Raw genomic sequence first — 18,556 nt, 5'->3', positions numbered from 1 at the left:
TAAAACCCTATACATTATATATAAAACAAACACAAGAAGCTTCTAAAAGACAGAGAGAAGGCAGACTGGCTAGGGACCTCGGGACCCAAGGAACGACATGGCGGTGAGTTTCCTGAGTTTTCTTTTTGCTTCATTTACCCCTGACTGGGTGCTGGAAAAGACAGCGACCAGAAACCCCAACAAGCACAAACAAAAGCCCCAAGAAAAGCCTGCTGTCTCCAACTAAAGGACCAGGCTGGGGCAGCCCAGCAGGACAAACTTCGGACAACAGCGTCTGCAGTGCAAACACCACAACAAAGAGCAGTGGAGCATCTCCCCCAAATCGGAGCCCTACTCCCACACTCTTCAGAGGGGCACAGAACCAGCCCCAAAAGTTTAATGGCTGTCCTTTCCCAGCTGTATCCAATAACCAGAGACACCATGGGAAGTCCCAATTGTTTGAATAAGCCTACATCTACAGCATGTTGCATTGTCTTTACTGCACAATTTTTTTTTTTTTTTTTTTTGCAGTACGCAGGCCTCTCACTGTTGTGGCCTCTCCCGTTGCGGAGCACAGGCTCCGGACGCGCAGACTCAGCGGCCATGGCTCACAGGCCCAGTCGCTCCGCGGCATGTGGGATCTTCCCGGACCAGGGCACGAACCCGTGTCCCCTGCATCGGCAGGCGGACTCTCAACCACTGCACCACCCGGGAAGCCCTACTGCACAATTTTTTGCCTGCCTGTGCAGGCTTGTAGCTCTAATTTCCTGTGTCAACTTACCTCTAAGACTTCCAACGCATGTTGGTTCAGGTTATACATCCTTTCCCCTACAACTAACAAACTTTCTCAGGACTGTAGGTATTCACTACAATCACAAGAGTGAAATCTTGTGTCCCTGGAACTCAAGACTAAGCAGATACATTTTTCTAAACTTACAAAAGAAAAGGGGGGAAAAAACCCCTAGGCATTTATACAATTTTTTCTTTTATTTTAATTGGAAAAATTCTCTGGTCTCAGTTCCTATTTAGCCCTAAATTCCTTACTTTCCAGACATGCTCCTATACACATTATAAGAACTGCTTTTCAAATATTGAAATACCATGTCAAAGGGAGGAAAAATGATTACTTGAACTTTGATTCACCGCACTGGATTTACTAAGACAGGAAAGTAAGCTCAGGCATTTTAGAAAGATTTTTCAGCAAGAGTTGAAATTGAAAGGAATTGTTTTAATTAGACACAAATTATTTGGAAACCTTCAGCGCGCCTGTCAATTGAGGTTCTGCTGTGTCTGGCGGAGCTGCAGCCCCAGGCAGAGGGAACATCTCCCACGGAGCTGTGCAAGGTTCTGGATGAGACCAGACGCTGGGAGGGTTCCGTGTGACAGGCAGCCTGTGCAGGGGAGCCCTGGTCACAAGCACCATTCCTTGCCGTCTCAGGGGCTTTGCCATCTCAGGGGCTTTGCCCAGGTGACAAAGTAAGGCAAAGAGTTAGGGGGATACTTTCCCCCTTGCTGTCTATACCACTCTGCTTCCAAGGATCGGATGCTTAAGGAGGATAAGGAGGCAGCACCCGCGGCCCAGCTAGTGGCAATCTGCGGATAGGCAGCTGTCCAGCTTGGGAAGCACTGCTTCTCTAAGCAATGCCATAGGCGGCCGATGTGGACAAGTGGGGCCAGAGAGCAGGACAGAAGGAATGGAGTCAACGCCACATGGCACCTGCAGCTGGGCGGGGGACACCACAAGCCACTGGGAGAGGCAGCTGAGGCCCTTGGATTCGGTTGGGGCTATCACCCTAGACTTTGGTTATTCTGACAATTCAATCTCTTGGCTGCTCTGAGTTCCCTATACATGTCTGAATTGTTTATAGGATACACGCGTGCATCACACACCTGCTGTGCAAACTCTCTTGGTTGGAAAAACCAGAGACTCACCCAGGAGCAGTCACAGGGCATGGGAGAAGTCATCACTTGGGGGCCCAATACCCCGATCATGACCATGAGGATAGCTCTCCAGAGGCTGGGGAAGCAAACGGGATGAGCCTCCTAGGAGGGCACATGTGCTGGAGTGGGGTAGCACAGCCTGGTTGGGACGAGAACTTCGACCAGGCCCCGCCAGCGGGTCTGCTGTCTGGTGAACCATAGCAGGAACCATATCTTCTGGTGAACAAATCATGGAATCCAAAGTCTGGGCAAGCAGGCCATCACTGCACCTCAAGGGAGGGATGGTCAACAATGAAGAACTTAGAAGCAGGGGTAGCCACACCAGAGCCTTAACCTCAGTCTGCCCTGAAGCACTGACTCATTCCCGTATGAAAAGATAAACTGAAGCCTATTAAAAATTTGAAGAGGGCTTCCCTGGTGGCGCAGTGGTTGAGAGTCCGCCTGCTGATGCAGGGGACACGGGTTCGTGCCCCGGTCCGGGAAGATCCCACATGCCGCAGAGAGGCTGGGCCCGTGAGCCATGGCCACTGAGCCTGCGCGTCCGGAGCCTGTGTTCCGCAACGGGAGAGGCCACAACAGTGAGAGGCCCACGTACCTCAAAAAAAAAAAAAAAAAAAAAAAAAATGTGAAGAGTTTATTCGAGCCTGTGTGGATTCAAATCGGGCAGCACCAAACCGGAAGTGGTTAAGAGCCCTCCACCAACAGGAGCTGGGGAGAGACTTACAGGGAAAATGCAGAAGCAAAGCAAGGAAGTTATTGATTGGCCGAAGCTTAAAGCCTGCTGCTTCTGATTGGTTGTCCTCGGGTTTTGATTTCCTAACCTTGAGGCATTTATGGCCTTAGGCTTTGGTTTGCTTACTTAGGGCACCACGGCCTTACAGCCTCTTCAGTCTGATGGCCTCCGTGTTTCATTAACTGAACACCAGCAATGCGGAAAGGAGCACGCAGAGGCTGGGAGTCAGACAAGGCAGACCTGAGACACCCCAGCTTTTCCCCAACCTAGAAAACCCAGCCAATCACAAGCTCCATTCTTGTATCTGCCCCAGGTCACATGCAACTTCGGATCTGTGGTCTTCCACTTACGATAGAAGGCTTGTAAATGAATGGCAGACTGCACATTATCAGATGCAAAACCACCACCATAACAACCTCGACCTGTAGGTGAGCAGGGCAACATGACAGACCCATGGTTCTCCTGGACGGCAAGTCAAACTTCACCTTCTACCAAAAGGGATCCAAAAGGAGAAACTCTTGTGAGGACCCACCTAGGGTCAGTCCTGGTTAGCAGCATGGACTTGGGATAGAATGATCAAATTTACAAAATAAAAAAGGAGCTTGCAATGTCATTACTTTGGAAGACCCTTTAAAGGTAGAATCATCCTCTACGAGAACGTGCCAGGTGCTACCCTGCTTTCCTGAAGACTGTTATCCTTCACAGTGAATAAATAACCAACCACTGAGAGCTTGGCCATTCCTGGAACTCAAGAAGGCTGTTATGCTCTTAAGGCATGGAAGCACTTTTACGTTTTAGAGCCATCTCTACATTTGTCAGAAGAGGGTAATTTTATGCTCTCAGACGATTTCTTGGTATGCTACTATTTAAAAAGAATTCTTGAGGGAATTGGAGAATGAGAAGAGGGTGTGACCTTAGCGGAAATAGTCTCTGGAACAAATCTTGCTAGCCACCCTGCTGTTCCCACTGCTTGTGTTTTTCCAATAACATGTTGCAATCTCCTCTGGCAGCTTAGAGAGTCACAAAAGTGATCATTAACCGTTAATTCCCATTTTCTGGCTACTTCATTCTGTGGTCCTTTTGCAGGTTGTGACCAGCTCCTCTCAGTCAGCGTTTGGGACCATGCTCCCAGAAATGGCAGCTGGCAGCGAACTGGAGGAGGATATTAACATTCCCCTGGCTGGTCATCTGGAGAGTGAGACCAAAAGGAAACTGGGGATTCTGTAAGTGACTGGAGAGATGGAGCTATCGGTCAGTAGGTGCAGGCAGGCCAGTGGTAGCAGCAGGGAAAGTGTAAATTGGGTCATCAGAGAATAGAGTAAGGCCAGGGTTGGACAGGTCCCCTGAGTCAAAGGGCAGGCACAAGCCATGCACAAGGACAAAGGTAAGATTAGGGGTCATGGGGACAGGATGGTCCGGCTGCCTGCCAAAACTCAGGAGCAAAGAAATCTATGAGCAGGGGATGTGCAGGATAGGATCAAAGATGAGCAGTGACAAGACGCTGGAAATCCAGGGCAGGAAAAGTCTTGAAGGGACCGTGAATTGTACGCAAGTCTGGGAAGCAAGGCTCAGACCCCTGGGCCTTTGAAGTGAGGGGACAGTGGAGGATCAAGTTCATGTTCCCTGAGGGGGAAAAGCCCTGAGCCTCACTGCCCTGGGATTCATGGCAAGAGCCCCTGTTGGGAATGGGGAATGATAAGTTTATTGCAGACTGCTGCTGGCACCAAATCTTTCTAGTTGGCATGACTCCAGGTCTCAGTGTTCCAGAACCCCATTTGTACATCCAGACTGCGGTACATGGAAGCCTGGACTTTCACTTACCCAGCTGTCAGAAACCTTGGTGAACAAGGTACATGGTCAGACATCCAGGGGGTCTATGGCAGACTCTCCAGCAGTGGCTGAGGATGAGGCTGAGAGGATGGGGTGCCCTGCATAACCTCCTTGGTGAATGGAGACTCTCACAAAAATCAGGGAGAGACTGACTGCCAGCAACTTCTGCTCTGGGCTCAGTAGAGTCCTAGGGCCAGAGAACCCTAAGGCTTCTCTAGGAAAAGGAAAGGCAAAATACACAATGCAAAACACAAAGAACATCCAAGCTTTCAGATCCTCATACAGCAGCAAAAAACAAATCCCAAATAACATCCCTGTAAGTTACCCTCTCTCATGTGTTACATTTTCTCCCCTTCTTTCCCATTTAAGCCTATAACGGAGGCTCATTCTAACCTAATTGCACTCAATGAATATTTCATGAGCACCTCCTGTGTGCCGGTCTGTACAGTAGTGTGTAACCCAGTCTCTACCACTGAGGAGCTAGCTAGTAAGGATTCCACTAGCTTGCAAGGGTGGGCAAAGAGCTAAGGGAGGAAACTTCCCCAAAGGGCCCTGGATGCCTCTGGCTGGATCCCCTCACTGGAATTTAACTCTTGTATGCACGTGGCATCGTGCTCTCAGCCGGCCGGACAAGCTTCACCCCACCCCCTCTTCCATCCTTACTCTTTCACAGGTGACGGTAGGCAAGGTAACTGCTTCAATTCCATTCAAAGTGCTTGCAAGTAAATAACACTTGGTACAAATGGGCCATGAAGAGCTCATTCTCCAGTTCTGCAATTGCTCCTAAAGTACAAAGAGCAAACCTCTATTCTCCCCCAGACAAAAGAGTCCAGCCCTTTCCAGCAAAGGGTATGTGCTTCCTAAGGTTGCTTGGGGTTAAATTATTATGCTCTCTTCAAGGACTCTGAACTGAGAACTTAAAATCTGTCTTGTCAAAGGCCTTCTTCTCTGATCCAATTAAGCCTGGGAGGCTCACTCCTTCCGGCAGATTCCCTTCCAAAAGGGCTCTGATCTGAGAACCAGGAAAGGCAGCTGCCTCTGGAGACCACCCTTATTTGGAAGTAAAACAGTCCAAGCCACTTTAATGCCAGGATGACTCCTTTTGTCTACTGACATGAGAGGGGGGTTGAGGGCTTGATCATTTTGAAGAGCTGTGCCTTAATGTGGCTTTCATGATAAGCCATTTTTGAGTGAGTTTATTTGAAATTTTCCTACTAAATGCAAAGGGGTTTCAGGTGGCTCTGTCCGGTTCGCAGACAATGCTGTTTCTCTAAGCTATTTCCAAATAGCCTTCGCTGAAATAGGCACAAGCCGCAGAGAAAGCAAGCTGCACGAGCTTAACTCACAGAGCCAGCCGTGCGTTTGGACCTCCCAGCCCTGGCCTCGCTCCCAGGAGGACCCCCACTGAATTCGTTTTGAAAGGTCTGGGGGTCAGCCCAGGTGCCCAAGTTGGAGGCCAGGAGGGACGCACAGCACCGTGTGCTGGCCCTTAATTCCTGAGTACAGACTGGAAGAAAGCTGGGTCCAAAGGCAGAGCCAGCCAGCCAGCCCTCCACCTATGAAAAGGCTGAGCAGGCCCTAGCACCGTCTACTGTGCAGCATGACATGGAAACATGAATTCAGTCTCAGCTTCTAAAGATGAGTCACATTCCTTTTAGGCTGAAGAAAAATTTTGGAAAATATAAGGAAACAATCCTCTGGATTACGAAGAAACGTGAAAGTAAGAACCCTCTCCCACCTTCCACCCCCGCTGCCCGGCTCTCCTGGGTGCGTCTCGCTGTCTCCCACCTTCTGCTGTGTCCGTAAATGCTTGTTTCCTCACCTGAGCATCTACTGGGCTAGTACGGTCTCAGCTGCTGGGGATAAAATACAGAGCAAGCCAGACAAAGGATAAACCTCGAGGGGTTCATCCTTTGATTGTGCTGGGGGCGAGAGGGAGGGCAGGAGGTGAAGACAGCCAAGAAATCAGGGAATTTGCATATAAAACAGTTAATGGTACGGTCGGAAGGGGATACTATGGGACCACACAAGAAAGGATCTGACCTAGATTTGCCGGGGGTGGGGGGAGGGGGGGTGTCCAAGAAGTCATTAACACAAAGTTTAAGAAAGAGCCCCTTTACCAGATACTGAAGGCATTTGAGGACCAGCTGTTAAGATGTGCCAATCATGGAGGTCGCCAGTTTTTTGGGTCTAATCAAAAAAAGTTTGAGCCAAGAGCCTAAGCCATCAGGCTACTTAATTCAGAAACTCAAAACCACCATATGGAACATCTTTCAGACGACCAGATCCAACTAACGTAGAAATGGCAGCAACACCCACGGCAGACACACCTAATCAATCATGGTGCTTTTTCTTGCTGAGCCAGGACACAGCCCCAGATTCCCTCTCAAGGAAGAGCTCCTGTCCCCATACCAGTGTAGGCCCCTGACCTAACTCCTATGGAATAACTGCTGCGGGCCAGTTATTGGATTCAAATTAATCTCCAAAACCATGTGAAGTTGGGTAAAGAAACTTAGGCCAAGAGAATAAGTGACTTCCCTGAGATCACCCAGCCATTGTGTGGGCGTGAACCACACTCAGGCCCAAGACCCCTCAGGTCAGACCCAGGGCTCATCCCCATGACATGTTCAATGAGCAACAAAAGGCAAGTGTGTCTGGGGAAGTAAAGGGCCTTCTAAGCCTGAGTCTCATGTCCCCACTGGAGTTAGAAGGCAGGCAGAAGAAGGAATTACCACCTTCAGTTTCTAGACCGAGCAGGCCTACCTCCCACCAAGACTCACACAATGGGGTACCCCCCAAACAAGGAGGGGGTTTCAGATGTTCAACAGCCAGAAACACAACAAATACCTGTTATTATGTTATTTCTGTTCCCTTTGGACCAAAGACACCTGTGTCTTTCATTCCTTGGCAAGGCACACAGTAGGCACTCAATAAGTGTTTTTGAAATGGATGCAGGTATGCATGAATTTTTGCTCCTTTGGGGAAATGAAGGCCTTTCAGGATACTCTACGTCACATGCCCCGGGTAGGACTTCTAACCGGAGAGTGAAATTTGACGTGACCAGATTCCCCATTTGTGCCTCACCATCACCCCTGCCCCACTCCCTGCTCCTCTGAACACCTGAGGCCTACAAGGTTTGAGCTTTTTATGCAGAAAAGCAACACATTTCTAATTGATAAGAGGCATCCCCTCCGTGTTCAGGTTGTAGCCAGTCCCAAAGAAATCCCGCAGCCTCCTTTGAGATACAAACTCATTTACTTCCAGGATCCAGACCACTATCTGACAACCCAAGCACACAGCCCCACGTCTCTGAACTCTCCGATTTCCAAGCCAAGGCTGGCGTCGCAGGCACATGACCTGCAGGCACACAGGTCCTCACACTTAAGGCCCTGCGCTTGCTTTTAATGCTCTGCTGTCACTGTCTTGAAATCCTTAACAATTTTAGAACAAGGATCCCTGCATTTTCATTTTGCACAGAAACCCTCAGATTAGGTAGCCTCTCCTATTCAGAGACAGCTCGCCTGGTGAAAAGAAGGTGATCACTACACAGCTCGTGTCATGAGCCATCAGAATCCAAAGCTCCCCGTGTGGAGGACACAGGTCTGTTGCCCTTCTATGGGGCAGCGGGCTCCGTGCAGCATCATTTCAGAGTAACCTGATGGGTCTCTGCAGGCAGCATGATCCCACTTTAAGAAAACTGAGGCTCAGAAAGGCAGCCTAAAGCCTCCCCGCTAATAAAGACAGAGCTGGATAAACGGCACAAACCAGAAAATCCATGATTTTAGCATTCTGACAGGAGAAAAACATAAGCTCGTCCATGTCCTCTTTTATCATTACAGTTCAGAAATGCTTTATATTAATTTCTAATTGATACTCAGAAACAGCAGCTGGGCTCACATCTGCTTTTTCCCCTGGACAAATCATTTCCACTCTGGAAGCAAGCACTGGAGGAGGACTCCTCGGAGGGAGACTGAGGTCCGCTTCCAAGCTTCCCACAAAGGTCTTTCATTGACTCTGCCCCCGCCCACCTCTCTCTCACTTTCCTGAGGAAAAGCTCCCCCTGTGAGCTCTAATGAGCGGCCCCTTTAGTTCCTCAAGTGCACACAGGTGTGGTTCTCCTTCCCCACCCCCACCTCTCCATCCTCACTGACACCACCTCAGACACCCTCATCTCCCCAGTGTCCCTGACTCCTATCCTCTCCTTTCTCAGTCCTTTCTCCATATTGTTTCCAGCAAAATCTTTTAAAAACTCTTCACTGGCCCTCCATTGCCTCCAGGAAAATCCCACATTCCCCATGTGGCTTAGAAGGCCCTCACTTTTTCCTCTCCAGACACACTGGCTTTTTGGTTATTCATCAGGGCCAGGCATCCCTGCCACAGGGCCTTTGGACATGCTGTCCTCTGCCTAGAGCACTCTCCATTCCAATATCCTTGTAATTTGCTCCCTCACTTTATTCAGGTCTCTGCTTAAATGTTACTTTCTCAGAAACAGTTTCCTTGGCTACCCTTTACAAACCAGTGCACACGCTTGCACGTGCGCGCACACACACACACACACATCATTTTCCATCCTTCTCACCTGCTTAATGTTTCTTCAGGGCACTCCTATCCACTGGCACGTGAAGTTTTTACCTGTTCACTTGTTTAACACCATCTCCCCTCCTAGAACAGGCAGCAGGGAATGTGGCATCCCCGATACCTAGGACAGCTTCTGGTACATGAGTACACAACAGGTACTTGCTGAGCGAGCAAAGGAATGCTCTAGCCCTGCCCGCCTCGCCTGAGTCGCCAGTCATCACTAAGCCGGTCCCAGACTAGCCTTCAGCCATGTCATGCTTACACTAGGAATTCTGCCTAGCACACTAGAGAAAACTTCCACCAGGAGTGTCCTCGACCGCCAGGCCTGGATACGGTCCCTGTGAGCTCTCATGGCACCCTCTGTGTTGGTTCGCAACCTCGGGGTCCCCCGGGTGAAATTCGAAATTAGCCCCCGTAAGCAGAGGGCAAGGAGAGACCGAAGAAAGGGGCAGCCCGCTCCAGATTGGTAGGTGGCAGGTTTAATAAGCAAGAGAACTTAACATTCGACTCTTGTCTTGGACGGCGCAAGACTTGCAGATTTCCACCCCCGCCCACGAGAACCTTAACGTTTAGATGGAGGCCTTACCTGGCTTCAGGCACGTATTCCTCCAGATGAGCTCAACAGCATACTGCTCGCAACGCTGCGTCCTTGAAAAGGGCTCGCACTGTGGGAACCGTGGGCAGAACGTACATTCCAAGGACGGGGAGGGGGTGGGGAGCCTTCCATTGCCCCGGCCAGCTCGCTGGTCGAGAGGCTGTCACGTTCTCTCCGAGACCTCCTCCAACACTGTCTTGGCCCCAGTGGTGGGACAACCAACCTCTCTTAACTGACCTCCCCCAAACCTAGTTGCCGAGGGAACCGAGCCCTCTTCCGGGGAAGAGCATACCGGCTGATACCGACCGCGCCGGAAGCTCCTCCTACCGCTGCGCCCCCTGGTGGTCGGACACCCGCCAAGGGTCCCTGGGAGCGGGGATTGTTCCCCTAGGTGGTCCTTACGGGTTTACTCCCCAAATTCAATTGTTATAAAACTGGACCAAAATGAAGATAAAAAGAAACTTGCTGTTTCTGTGAAAGCTAAGTGCAATGCTTTTAAGATGACTCAATAAGAAAATAGCTTTAAAAAAAATTGCTTTTAACAAGATGTGGACCAAACATACACAGAAGATTGGGGCATATACAGAAATTTTTTGAAGTCTACAATTCTGCACTCAGACTATGTAGAAATTGCCAAAACTGAAAGTTACAGATAATAAATTATGAATGGGGTTTAAGCAAAAATGACCACAGAGCCCTGCACTTAAAAATGATGTGTTAGGGCTTCCCTGGTGGCGCAGTGGTTGAGAGTCCGCCTGCCGATGCAGGGGACACAGGTTCGTGCCCCGGTCTGGGAGGATCCCACATGCCGCGGAGCGGCAGGGCCCGTGAGCCATGGCCGCTGAGCCTGCGCGTCCGGAGCCTGTGCTCCGCGACAGGAGAGGCCACAACAGTGAGAGGCCCGTGTACCGCAAAAAAAAAAAAAAAAAAGATGTGTTAGTACACATTTCTGTTTTAAGTTAAAACAAGCATGTTTCCTTTTTTTTAATGACTCCCCACTTTAGCCTATTTTTTTCCCATTAACAGAATCAGCAGCCACACTTGTTACTGGCATGTGGCTGGTGTGTCACCCCTCACATCCCCAAGCCTGGACCGGGTGGTCTTCACCATGGTGTCTGGCATCTGGCACTAAGCTGGCACATCACAAGCCCCTAATAAATGTCTGCTGAATGAATGAATGAAAAAAAATAAGAGAGCTTGGGGAAATATGGCCAATATCCCAAATCCTCAAGCTCTACTTTGGTGCCCTGAGAGAAACAGATCTAAGTTTTCTTTCTCTTTTCTACCAAAGACTTATTTAGCCAAAGGGCTACAGAGACTACTTTCACATTCCATGTATGTAATCTACCACCACAAGATGAGTCTGAGAAAGTAGTCAAACAATCTCGTCATCTTGTTCGCCGTAAGAAGACGTTAGAAATACACACAGACTGGATAAAGAGTAAGATTAAGGTAAGTGTGGCAGTTGGCGTTTGCACTTTGCACAGGGCTTTTTTTTGGCCCAGGTAAGACATATACACACACCATCAGGGAGCTGTCAGGACCAATACACAACATGAATACAAACAAGAAAAATATGTTCCATGTATAGAGGCACTCCTGAGTGTATGGGTTATCACAGACTGACTAGGACTTGTACTAGGGGTTGTTGAGACTCTTCTCCTTGTAGGGCCTACGTTAAGCAATTGGGTGGGGTTGGGAGTAGAGGAAAGGAAACATATTATAATATATAGGTCCCTCCCCTAACAAATTTAAAATCTATATTGAAAAAGCAATCACAGAGGGACTTCCCCGGTGGTGCAGTGGTTAAGAATCCGCCTGCTAATGCAGGGGTCACAGGTTCGAGCCCTGGTCCGGGAAGATCCCGCATGCCGCGGAGCAACTAAGCCTGTGCGCCTGTAGGCCACAACTACTGAAGCCCATGTGCCTAGAGCCCCATTCCCTACTCTGTCCTGCCCTGGAGCTTTTGTTCCTGGAGCATCTGTCTCCTAACCAATTTTAAATGTCCTTCCTGCAGCCAGGGGGAATGTCCTCCCCGAGATCTCTAAGCAAAGGATCCTGCCTAACCCACCCACCATTCACGTAGGCTGCCCAAAAGGCCCATGAGGAGTGGGACATTTGGTTGTTTTTTGTTTTTACAAATGGGCGATAAATTCCAAGTAGTTTGCTGAGTCAGGTAGCACTGTTTATAAGTGTGTGCTGGTGTTCGGGCAAAATCCAGCCCAGCCAGCATCTCTGCAGCAGTCAGGGAGAGATCACAGACAGACAGGAGCCAGGGAGAGCTCAGGGGCAGACAGAGAGACAGCAGTAGGGAGAACTCACAGACAGACGGCAGCTGTCTCATAGCTCAGGGTCCTGCCTATGAGGCACTGTTTTCCCTCTAGTAGAACTGAAGGAAGGCCAGAGATGTAGTCTCTTCTCTATTAACTTTTAGCTCTTAACCTCATACTTTGTCCCCAAGCCAACAGTGATGAGATTTGGGCTTTTAGATGTGATATTTATGATATATTTCCCAGTGAGAGAAAATGTGACAACTCTACCTCTGTGTCAGAGATTTTTCTTTGCCCACGGGGTCCTTATCATTAGGAAAATGTCATTCCATGACAAGTGAATTTGACAAGAAGGAAGCATCTTGATAAATTCTGGCTTTCAGGTGGCTTTTGAAAATAAGACCTAAAACAAAATCCTCTCCCACGAACATTATCTAGAAGCTTCTTACGAGCTATCGATAAGGAAGAAACCAACCATGGATGTCCTTATAAAGCACTATTTTTTAGGTTTAAAAAAAAAGAGAGGGAGAGCAGTCATTTGCAGAGTAAATGTGCCAGGTGGCTGGGAGCTTAACGGCTAGAGGCAGTGTGTTTCCATGGGTGCGCGGGGAAGGGATGGGAGGCAGACTGTGGGAGTCTGGCTCCCCTCTCACTGGATAGGCTTGTGTAAGTCAGGTAGCCTCTCTTAAACAGGGATTAATGACAGTGTCTCCTCCATTGGGTCACTGTGTCATGGAAGTAAAGTGCTGAGCGCAGTGCTGGGTAGGGACAAGAGTCAGTTCCAGCATCATCATCACCTCACAGAGAGATTCCTGGGCATTTAAAGGCCACACCCTGCAGAGCCCATAGCAGCTCCTCAACCAGCTGCCCCTCTTTCTTTCATTGTCTCGGATTTTGGCATCCTGTTGTGAGCTCTCTTGAACAAAGGATTCTTCAACTGTTAAAAATAAGAGCTCTAGGGCTTCCCTGGTGGCGCAGTGGTTGAGAGTCCGCCTGCCAATGCAGGGGACGCGGGTTCGTGCCCCGGTCCGGGAGGATCCCACATGCCGCGGAGCGGCTGGGCCCGTGAGCCATGGCCGCTGAGCCTGCGCATCTGGAACCTGTGCTCCGCAACGGGAGAGGCCACAACAGTGAGAGGCCCGTGTACCGCAAAAAAAAAATAATAATAAGAGCTCTAAAACCACTGACCTGACATCTAGTTAGAGTAACACGGGGCACAAGATGACTTCAAAAGGCGTCCTGCTACAAACACTTGGGAAACTTAGACAAAACGTAAGAAGCATCCTTTGAAAAGCAGAGTGTATAAGAAAGTGCGGGAGGTAATACCAGAAATAGAAACTGGAAAACGAGAAGAGTGAGAGCGAGAAGAGTGTGGGTGAGGTGGGTGTGTCCTGGTGGAGGGGAGGGGTGGGAAGCAGAAGAACTGTCCTGTTAACCCAAGGGCTTGGGTTTTAATGCCTGATGGGGACACGAGGGAGTCGGAGGACAGGCATCCTTCTCAAGCACAAGTGAAACAGCTACAATAAGTGACGACACTTGGCCACAAAACAAGTCACAGAAAACACTAAAGAGCTGATACCACATAGACTCTGCTCTCTTAACCCTGTGGATTTTAATTGGTAATAATAATAACATAGCCAAAAGCAACTGGTACATGTGCAAATTTTAAAACACTCTTGTAAATAACCTGTGTGTCAAAGAAGAAATCATATCAAAAATTTGAAAGGAGTCAGAATGAAATGAAAGGTAAGTATCTACACTTGGAAGAAAGAGCTAAAACAGTATTTTGAGAGAAATGTTATAGCTTTAAATGCTTATATTAAAGACGAGGAAGAGGATTGTGAAGAAGAAGAAAGACGGAAATCGACGAGCTCAATGTTCAATTCAAGGAATTAGAAGAAAAATAGACTAATATAGAAGACCCACAGAAAGAAGACGTGTGTAGAAAATAATAGGAACAGAAACTGATACGCTAGAAAGCAAAGATATAGAATAAGCAAACCAAAAGGCTGGCTCTTTAAAAAGACTAGTAAAACAGGCAAATCTCTAGGCAAGGTTGATCCAGAAAAACAAAAAAGAAAAGATATAAATACTATAAAGAATGAAGACAGGGCTTCCCTGGTGGCACCGTGGTTGAGGGTCCGCCTGCCGATGCAGGGGACACGGGTTCGTGCCCCGGTCCGGGAAGATCCCACATGCCGCGGAGCCCCTGGGCCCGTGAGCCATGGCCGCTGAGCCTGCGCGTCCGGAGCCTGTGCTCCGCAACGGGAGAGGCCACAACAGGGAGAGGCCCGCGTACCACAAAAAAAAAAATAAAAAAGAATGAAGACAAAGACAGGACTAAGAGACAGTAGAGGTTTTTTTAAAACATTATATCGGGACTTCCCTGGTGGCACAGTGGTTGAGAATCCACCTGCCAATGCAGGGGACACGGGTTCGAGCCCTGGTCCAGGAAGATCCCACATGCCACGGAGCAACTAAGCCCCTGCACTACAGCTACTGAGCCTGTGCTCTAGAGCCCACGAGCCACAACTACTGAGCCCACGTGCCACAGCTACTGAAGCCCACGTGCCTAGAGCCTGTGCTCCACAACAAGAGAAGCCACCGCAGTGAGAAGCCTGCGCACCACAACGAAGAGCAGCCCCCGCTCGCTGCAACTAGAGAAAGCCCGCGCGCAGCAGCAAAGACCCAACACAGCCAAAAATAAATAATGAATAAATAAATTTAAAAAAATAAAATAAAATCTGCACACACACGTGCACAGAGCGATCCATCTCAGCCTGCTTGTCACATAGACAGGTAAACCGAGGCCCTGAGAAGATTCCCACCTGGAATCCCCAGCAAGTTGGTGGTGGTTATGGGTGGGGGAGTGATGGGTGGGTGGCATACGGGAATCAGAGAGTAAGGAGACTGATCTCAAGCCTTCTAGTGACACCACCATGCTCTGATTAGGGACAATCAGCCCCTGCGAACTTTTCACAGGCTTGTCTCTTCTTCCTAGGTACATCAAGGTGATGGAAAAATCATTCTCTACCCCAGTGAGATTGTCTTCCAAATTCTCTTTCCTGATGGATCAGGCCAGATATAGTATCCACTGGAGCACAGGGACACATATGATGTCTGAAAAGTCTGTGATTCAGGGCTGGGGCATGGGTTTTACTGGGGTCTGCATCCTCCGCAGGGCTCTGCCCTCTCCAGGGGACCCCAAGGGACTACTTGTGCCTTAACCATCTCCCAGTTATCCATCAGGACACCTGGCTATGCTCATCCTCAGTATAAAAGAGGGAAAGTTCACATACATCGTTCTGGAAGACAGTGAAAATATGTGTGTCCGGGCCCTTATCAACAACTCTGGCCATGCCACCTTCTATGATGAAAATGGAAACATCTGGTAAGCTTGAGTCATGAGTCTCAAACACCCCTCCCCGAGGAGAAGCAGTGTGATTAAGGTTTTGATTCCCAGTCTGCACAGCTGTCCTCTCTCTGGGTAAGCCTCTCTTTCTGTCTCTCATTCACTTATGAATTCATTCATCCGACTCACACATGGGGAGATGGGTATCATGATGGGCCAGTAAGACAGGTCCCTGACCTCAGATGACACACTATCCTTTTTGCACCATTGCTTCCCCGCCAGGAAATAGCAATCACGGACTCAAAGCTGGAGTAAGGTGGGACCCTTTTGGTTTCAGCTCTCTATATCATTTAAGAATCAAACTTCATGAGAATTACCTTAGAAAGACCCAGTGACCCTCTGTTCCAGGTGCCTCGAAGAGGAGGGTATGGTGAGTGCTTTGGAGGGGCGTGTATTGTATTTTAAAAACATAACTTCTAAGTATTTCATTGTAACTAACTTAGTTGTTATGTTCCCATTTCTGGTAATGGTGGGAAACCTCATCTTACCAATTCGAGGTAATTCAGTCGCTTCAGAATTTTTCTCCACCTCTTTGGTGTAAGAACTCTGTCTTTTCAGGATTTCTCCCTTGCCTTCTGCTCTAATTGGTCATGGAGTGGGAAATGCATATTGTCTTGAACCAACTTTATACTTCTTGATAGTCAAAGCCAAAATTTTTTTAATTCCAAAAAAAGATTTTCATTCTCCAGGCCTTGGTTTTTAAGAATATTTTCTCTGCTATGAGGTTTTTCAACACCATTTCCTAGTTGACTACTTTGTTCTCAGGGGTATCTGCCCTTCCTGGAGGGCACTTTGTATAGAAATTGATGTCTGAAATACTACAAAGCTACAGTAATCAAAACAGTGTGGTATTGGCACAAAAACAGACATATGGATCAATGGAACAGAATAGAGAGCCCAGAAATAAACCCACACACCTATGGTCAATTAATCTTCAACAAAGGAGGCAAGAATATACAATGGAGAAAAGACAGTCTCTTCAGCAAGTGGTGTTGGGAAAGCTGGACAGCCTCATGTAAATCAATGAAGTTAGAACACACCTTCACACCATACACAAAAATAAACTCAAAATGGCTTAAAGACCTATATATAAGACATGACACCACAAAACTCCTAGAAGAGAACATAGGCAAAACATTCTCTGACATAAATCATAGCAATATTTTCTTAGATCAGTCTCCCAAGGCAAAAGAAATAAAAGCCAAAATAAACAAATGGGACCTAATCAAACTTATAAGCCTTTGCACAGCAAAGGAAACCATAAACAAAATGAGATGACAGCCTACAGACTGGGAGAAAATACTTGCAAATGATGCAACCGACAAGGGCTTAATATCTAAAATATACAAACAGCTCATACAACTCAATATCAAAAAAATAAAAAACCCAATCAAAAGAAGAAGACTTAAATAGACATTTCTGTAAAGAAGACATGCAGATGGCCAATAGGCACATGAAAAGATGCTCAACATCACTAATTATTAGAGAAATGCAAATCAAAACTACAATGAGGTATCACCTCACACCAGTCAGAATGGCCATCATTAAAAAATCTACAAACAGTAAATGCTGGAGAGGGTGTGGAGAAAAGGGAACCCTCCTGCACTGTTGGTGGGAATGTACACTGGTGCAGCCACTATGGAGAACAGTATGGAGGTTCCTTAAGAAACTAAAAATAGAACTACCATATGACTCAGCAATCCTGCTCCTGGGCATATATCCGGAAAAGACGAAAACTCTAATCCAAAAAGAAATATGTAGCCCAATGTTCATAGCAGCACTGTTTACAATAGCCAAGACACGGAAGCAAACCAAGTGCCCATCAACAGATGAATAGATAAAGAAGATGTGTCATATTTATACAATGGAATATTACTCAGACATAGAAAAGAATGAAATAATTCCATCTGCAGCAACATGGATGGACCTAGAGATTATCATACCAAGTGAAAAGTCAGAGAAAGACAAATATTATATGATATCACTTATACATGGAATCTAAAAAATAATACAAATGAATTTATTTACAAGACAGAAACAGACAAAAAAAACAAATTTATGGTTACCAAAGGGGAAAGGGTAGGGGGAGGGACAAATTAGGAGTACTGTATTAACAGATACACACTACTATATATAAAATAGATAAACAACAAGGATTTACTGTATAGCCCAAGGAACTATATTCAGTATCTTGTAATAACCTATAATGGAAAAGAATCTGAAAATATATATATAAAACGGAATCACTTTGCTATACACCTGAAACTAACACAATATTGTAAATCAACTCTACGTCAATGAAAAAAATTTTTTTAAAGAAGGAAATTGATGTCTAAAAGGGGGAAGAAAGTACTGGATACAAGAAGCATCTGGGAGTGGGGACCAGAAACTCAGTCAATTATCTCCAGTAGCATCTGCTACACACAGTAGGGCCTCTTCTCCCCAACGACACTTAAATTTTATGGCCACGAGAGACCTAGGGAAAATCTACTTTCACATTCTTGTTGAGGAAACTTAGGGACAGAGAAAATGATGAGTCGTTCGCCCCAAGCCATACATAAAATCACAGGCGAGCAGTTTTATGGAATTTTGACTCAGCCTGAAGTAAAGCATTCTTTTAAATTATCAAATAAAGCTTGCGAGACAAACAACATCTTATCCCAGCACATCAAAATCCAAGGGGAACGATGGTGCTCGGAGCTGGGGAATGGCTGCCCCCCGTCTCGAGATTCTGATTCTGTAGGTCTGGGGCGGGGCCTGGAGATCTGCATTCTTTAAAAGCTTCCCAGGGGATTGTAGGGGTTGGCTGGTGCTGGAGCCCAGGCCGGTGTGCCCACCCGTCTCCCAGGGCTGTGGCACCCACTCGGGGCTGTAAGATAAAGACAGGGGACTCCGAGGCAATACATCCCGTCCCCTCCAGGGGGCGGCTGCTGTGTGATACCACAGACCGTTCCTGGGACTCCAGGAAAGCCTCAACTCCATGAGGAAATGGGCCCAGAGGTCCTGTCCTGGGGGAGAGCAGTGACCAGTGGTTCAACCTCTCTTCCTCTGGGCAGCCCAGCTTTCAGGCCCAGGCACTCGCCTCGTGGTCCCCTCCCGGCCCAGGAGCCCCTAACTTCTCATCTCCTGTCTCTTTCCTTGGGACCTGCAGACCTCTTGCCTTGGAAGTTTTTCGGAGACTGTGTTGACCACTTCACAGCTCCTGATTCTCCAGAGCG

General features: G+C 47.8%; 1 protein-coding gene across 1 annotated transcript in view; it reads left to right on the top strand.

Annotated features, from left to right (window-relative positions):
- ERICH6B (glutamate rich 6B) overlaps positions 1-18,556 on the top strand; it is a 43,537-nt gene that overhangs the window by 21,072 nt on the left and 3,909 nt on the right. Inside the window, exons 7-11 of the mRNA XM_089899532.1 lie at positions 3,740-3,876; positions 6,142-6,203; positions 10,948-11,108; positions 14,928-15,013; positions 15,165-15,317. Of these exons, the coding sequence (XP_089755658.1) occupies positions 3,740-3,876; positions 6,142-6,203; positions 10,948-11,108; positions 14,928-15,013; positions 15,165-15,317 (599 nt within the window). The remainder of the gene's footprint in view (positions 1-3,739; positions 3,877-6,141; positions 6,204-10,947; positions 11,109-14,927; positions 15,014-15,164; positions 15,318-18,556) is intronic.

Source organism: Delphinapterus leucas, chromosome 18, assembly GCF_059928025.1.
Source record: "Delphinapterus leucas isolate spDelLeu-1000000601 "Yukka" chromosome 18, BTC_Dleu_Yukka2, whole genome shotgun sequence".
NCBI lineage: Eukaryota > Metazoa > Chordata > Mammalia > Artiodactyla > Monodontidae > Delphinapterus > Delphinapterus leucas.
The sequence above is the reverse complement of the archived record's forward strand: the minus strand, read 5'-3'. Positions and strand labels throughout refer to the sequence as shown.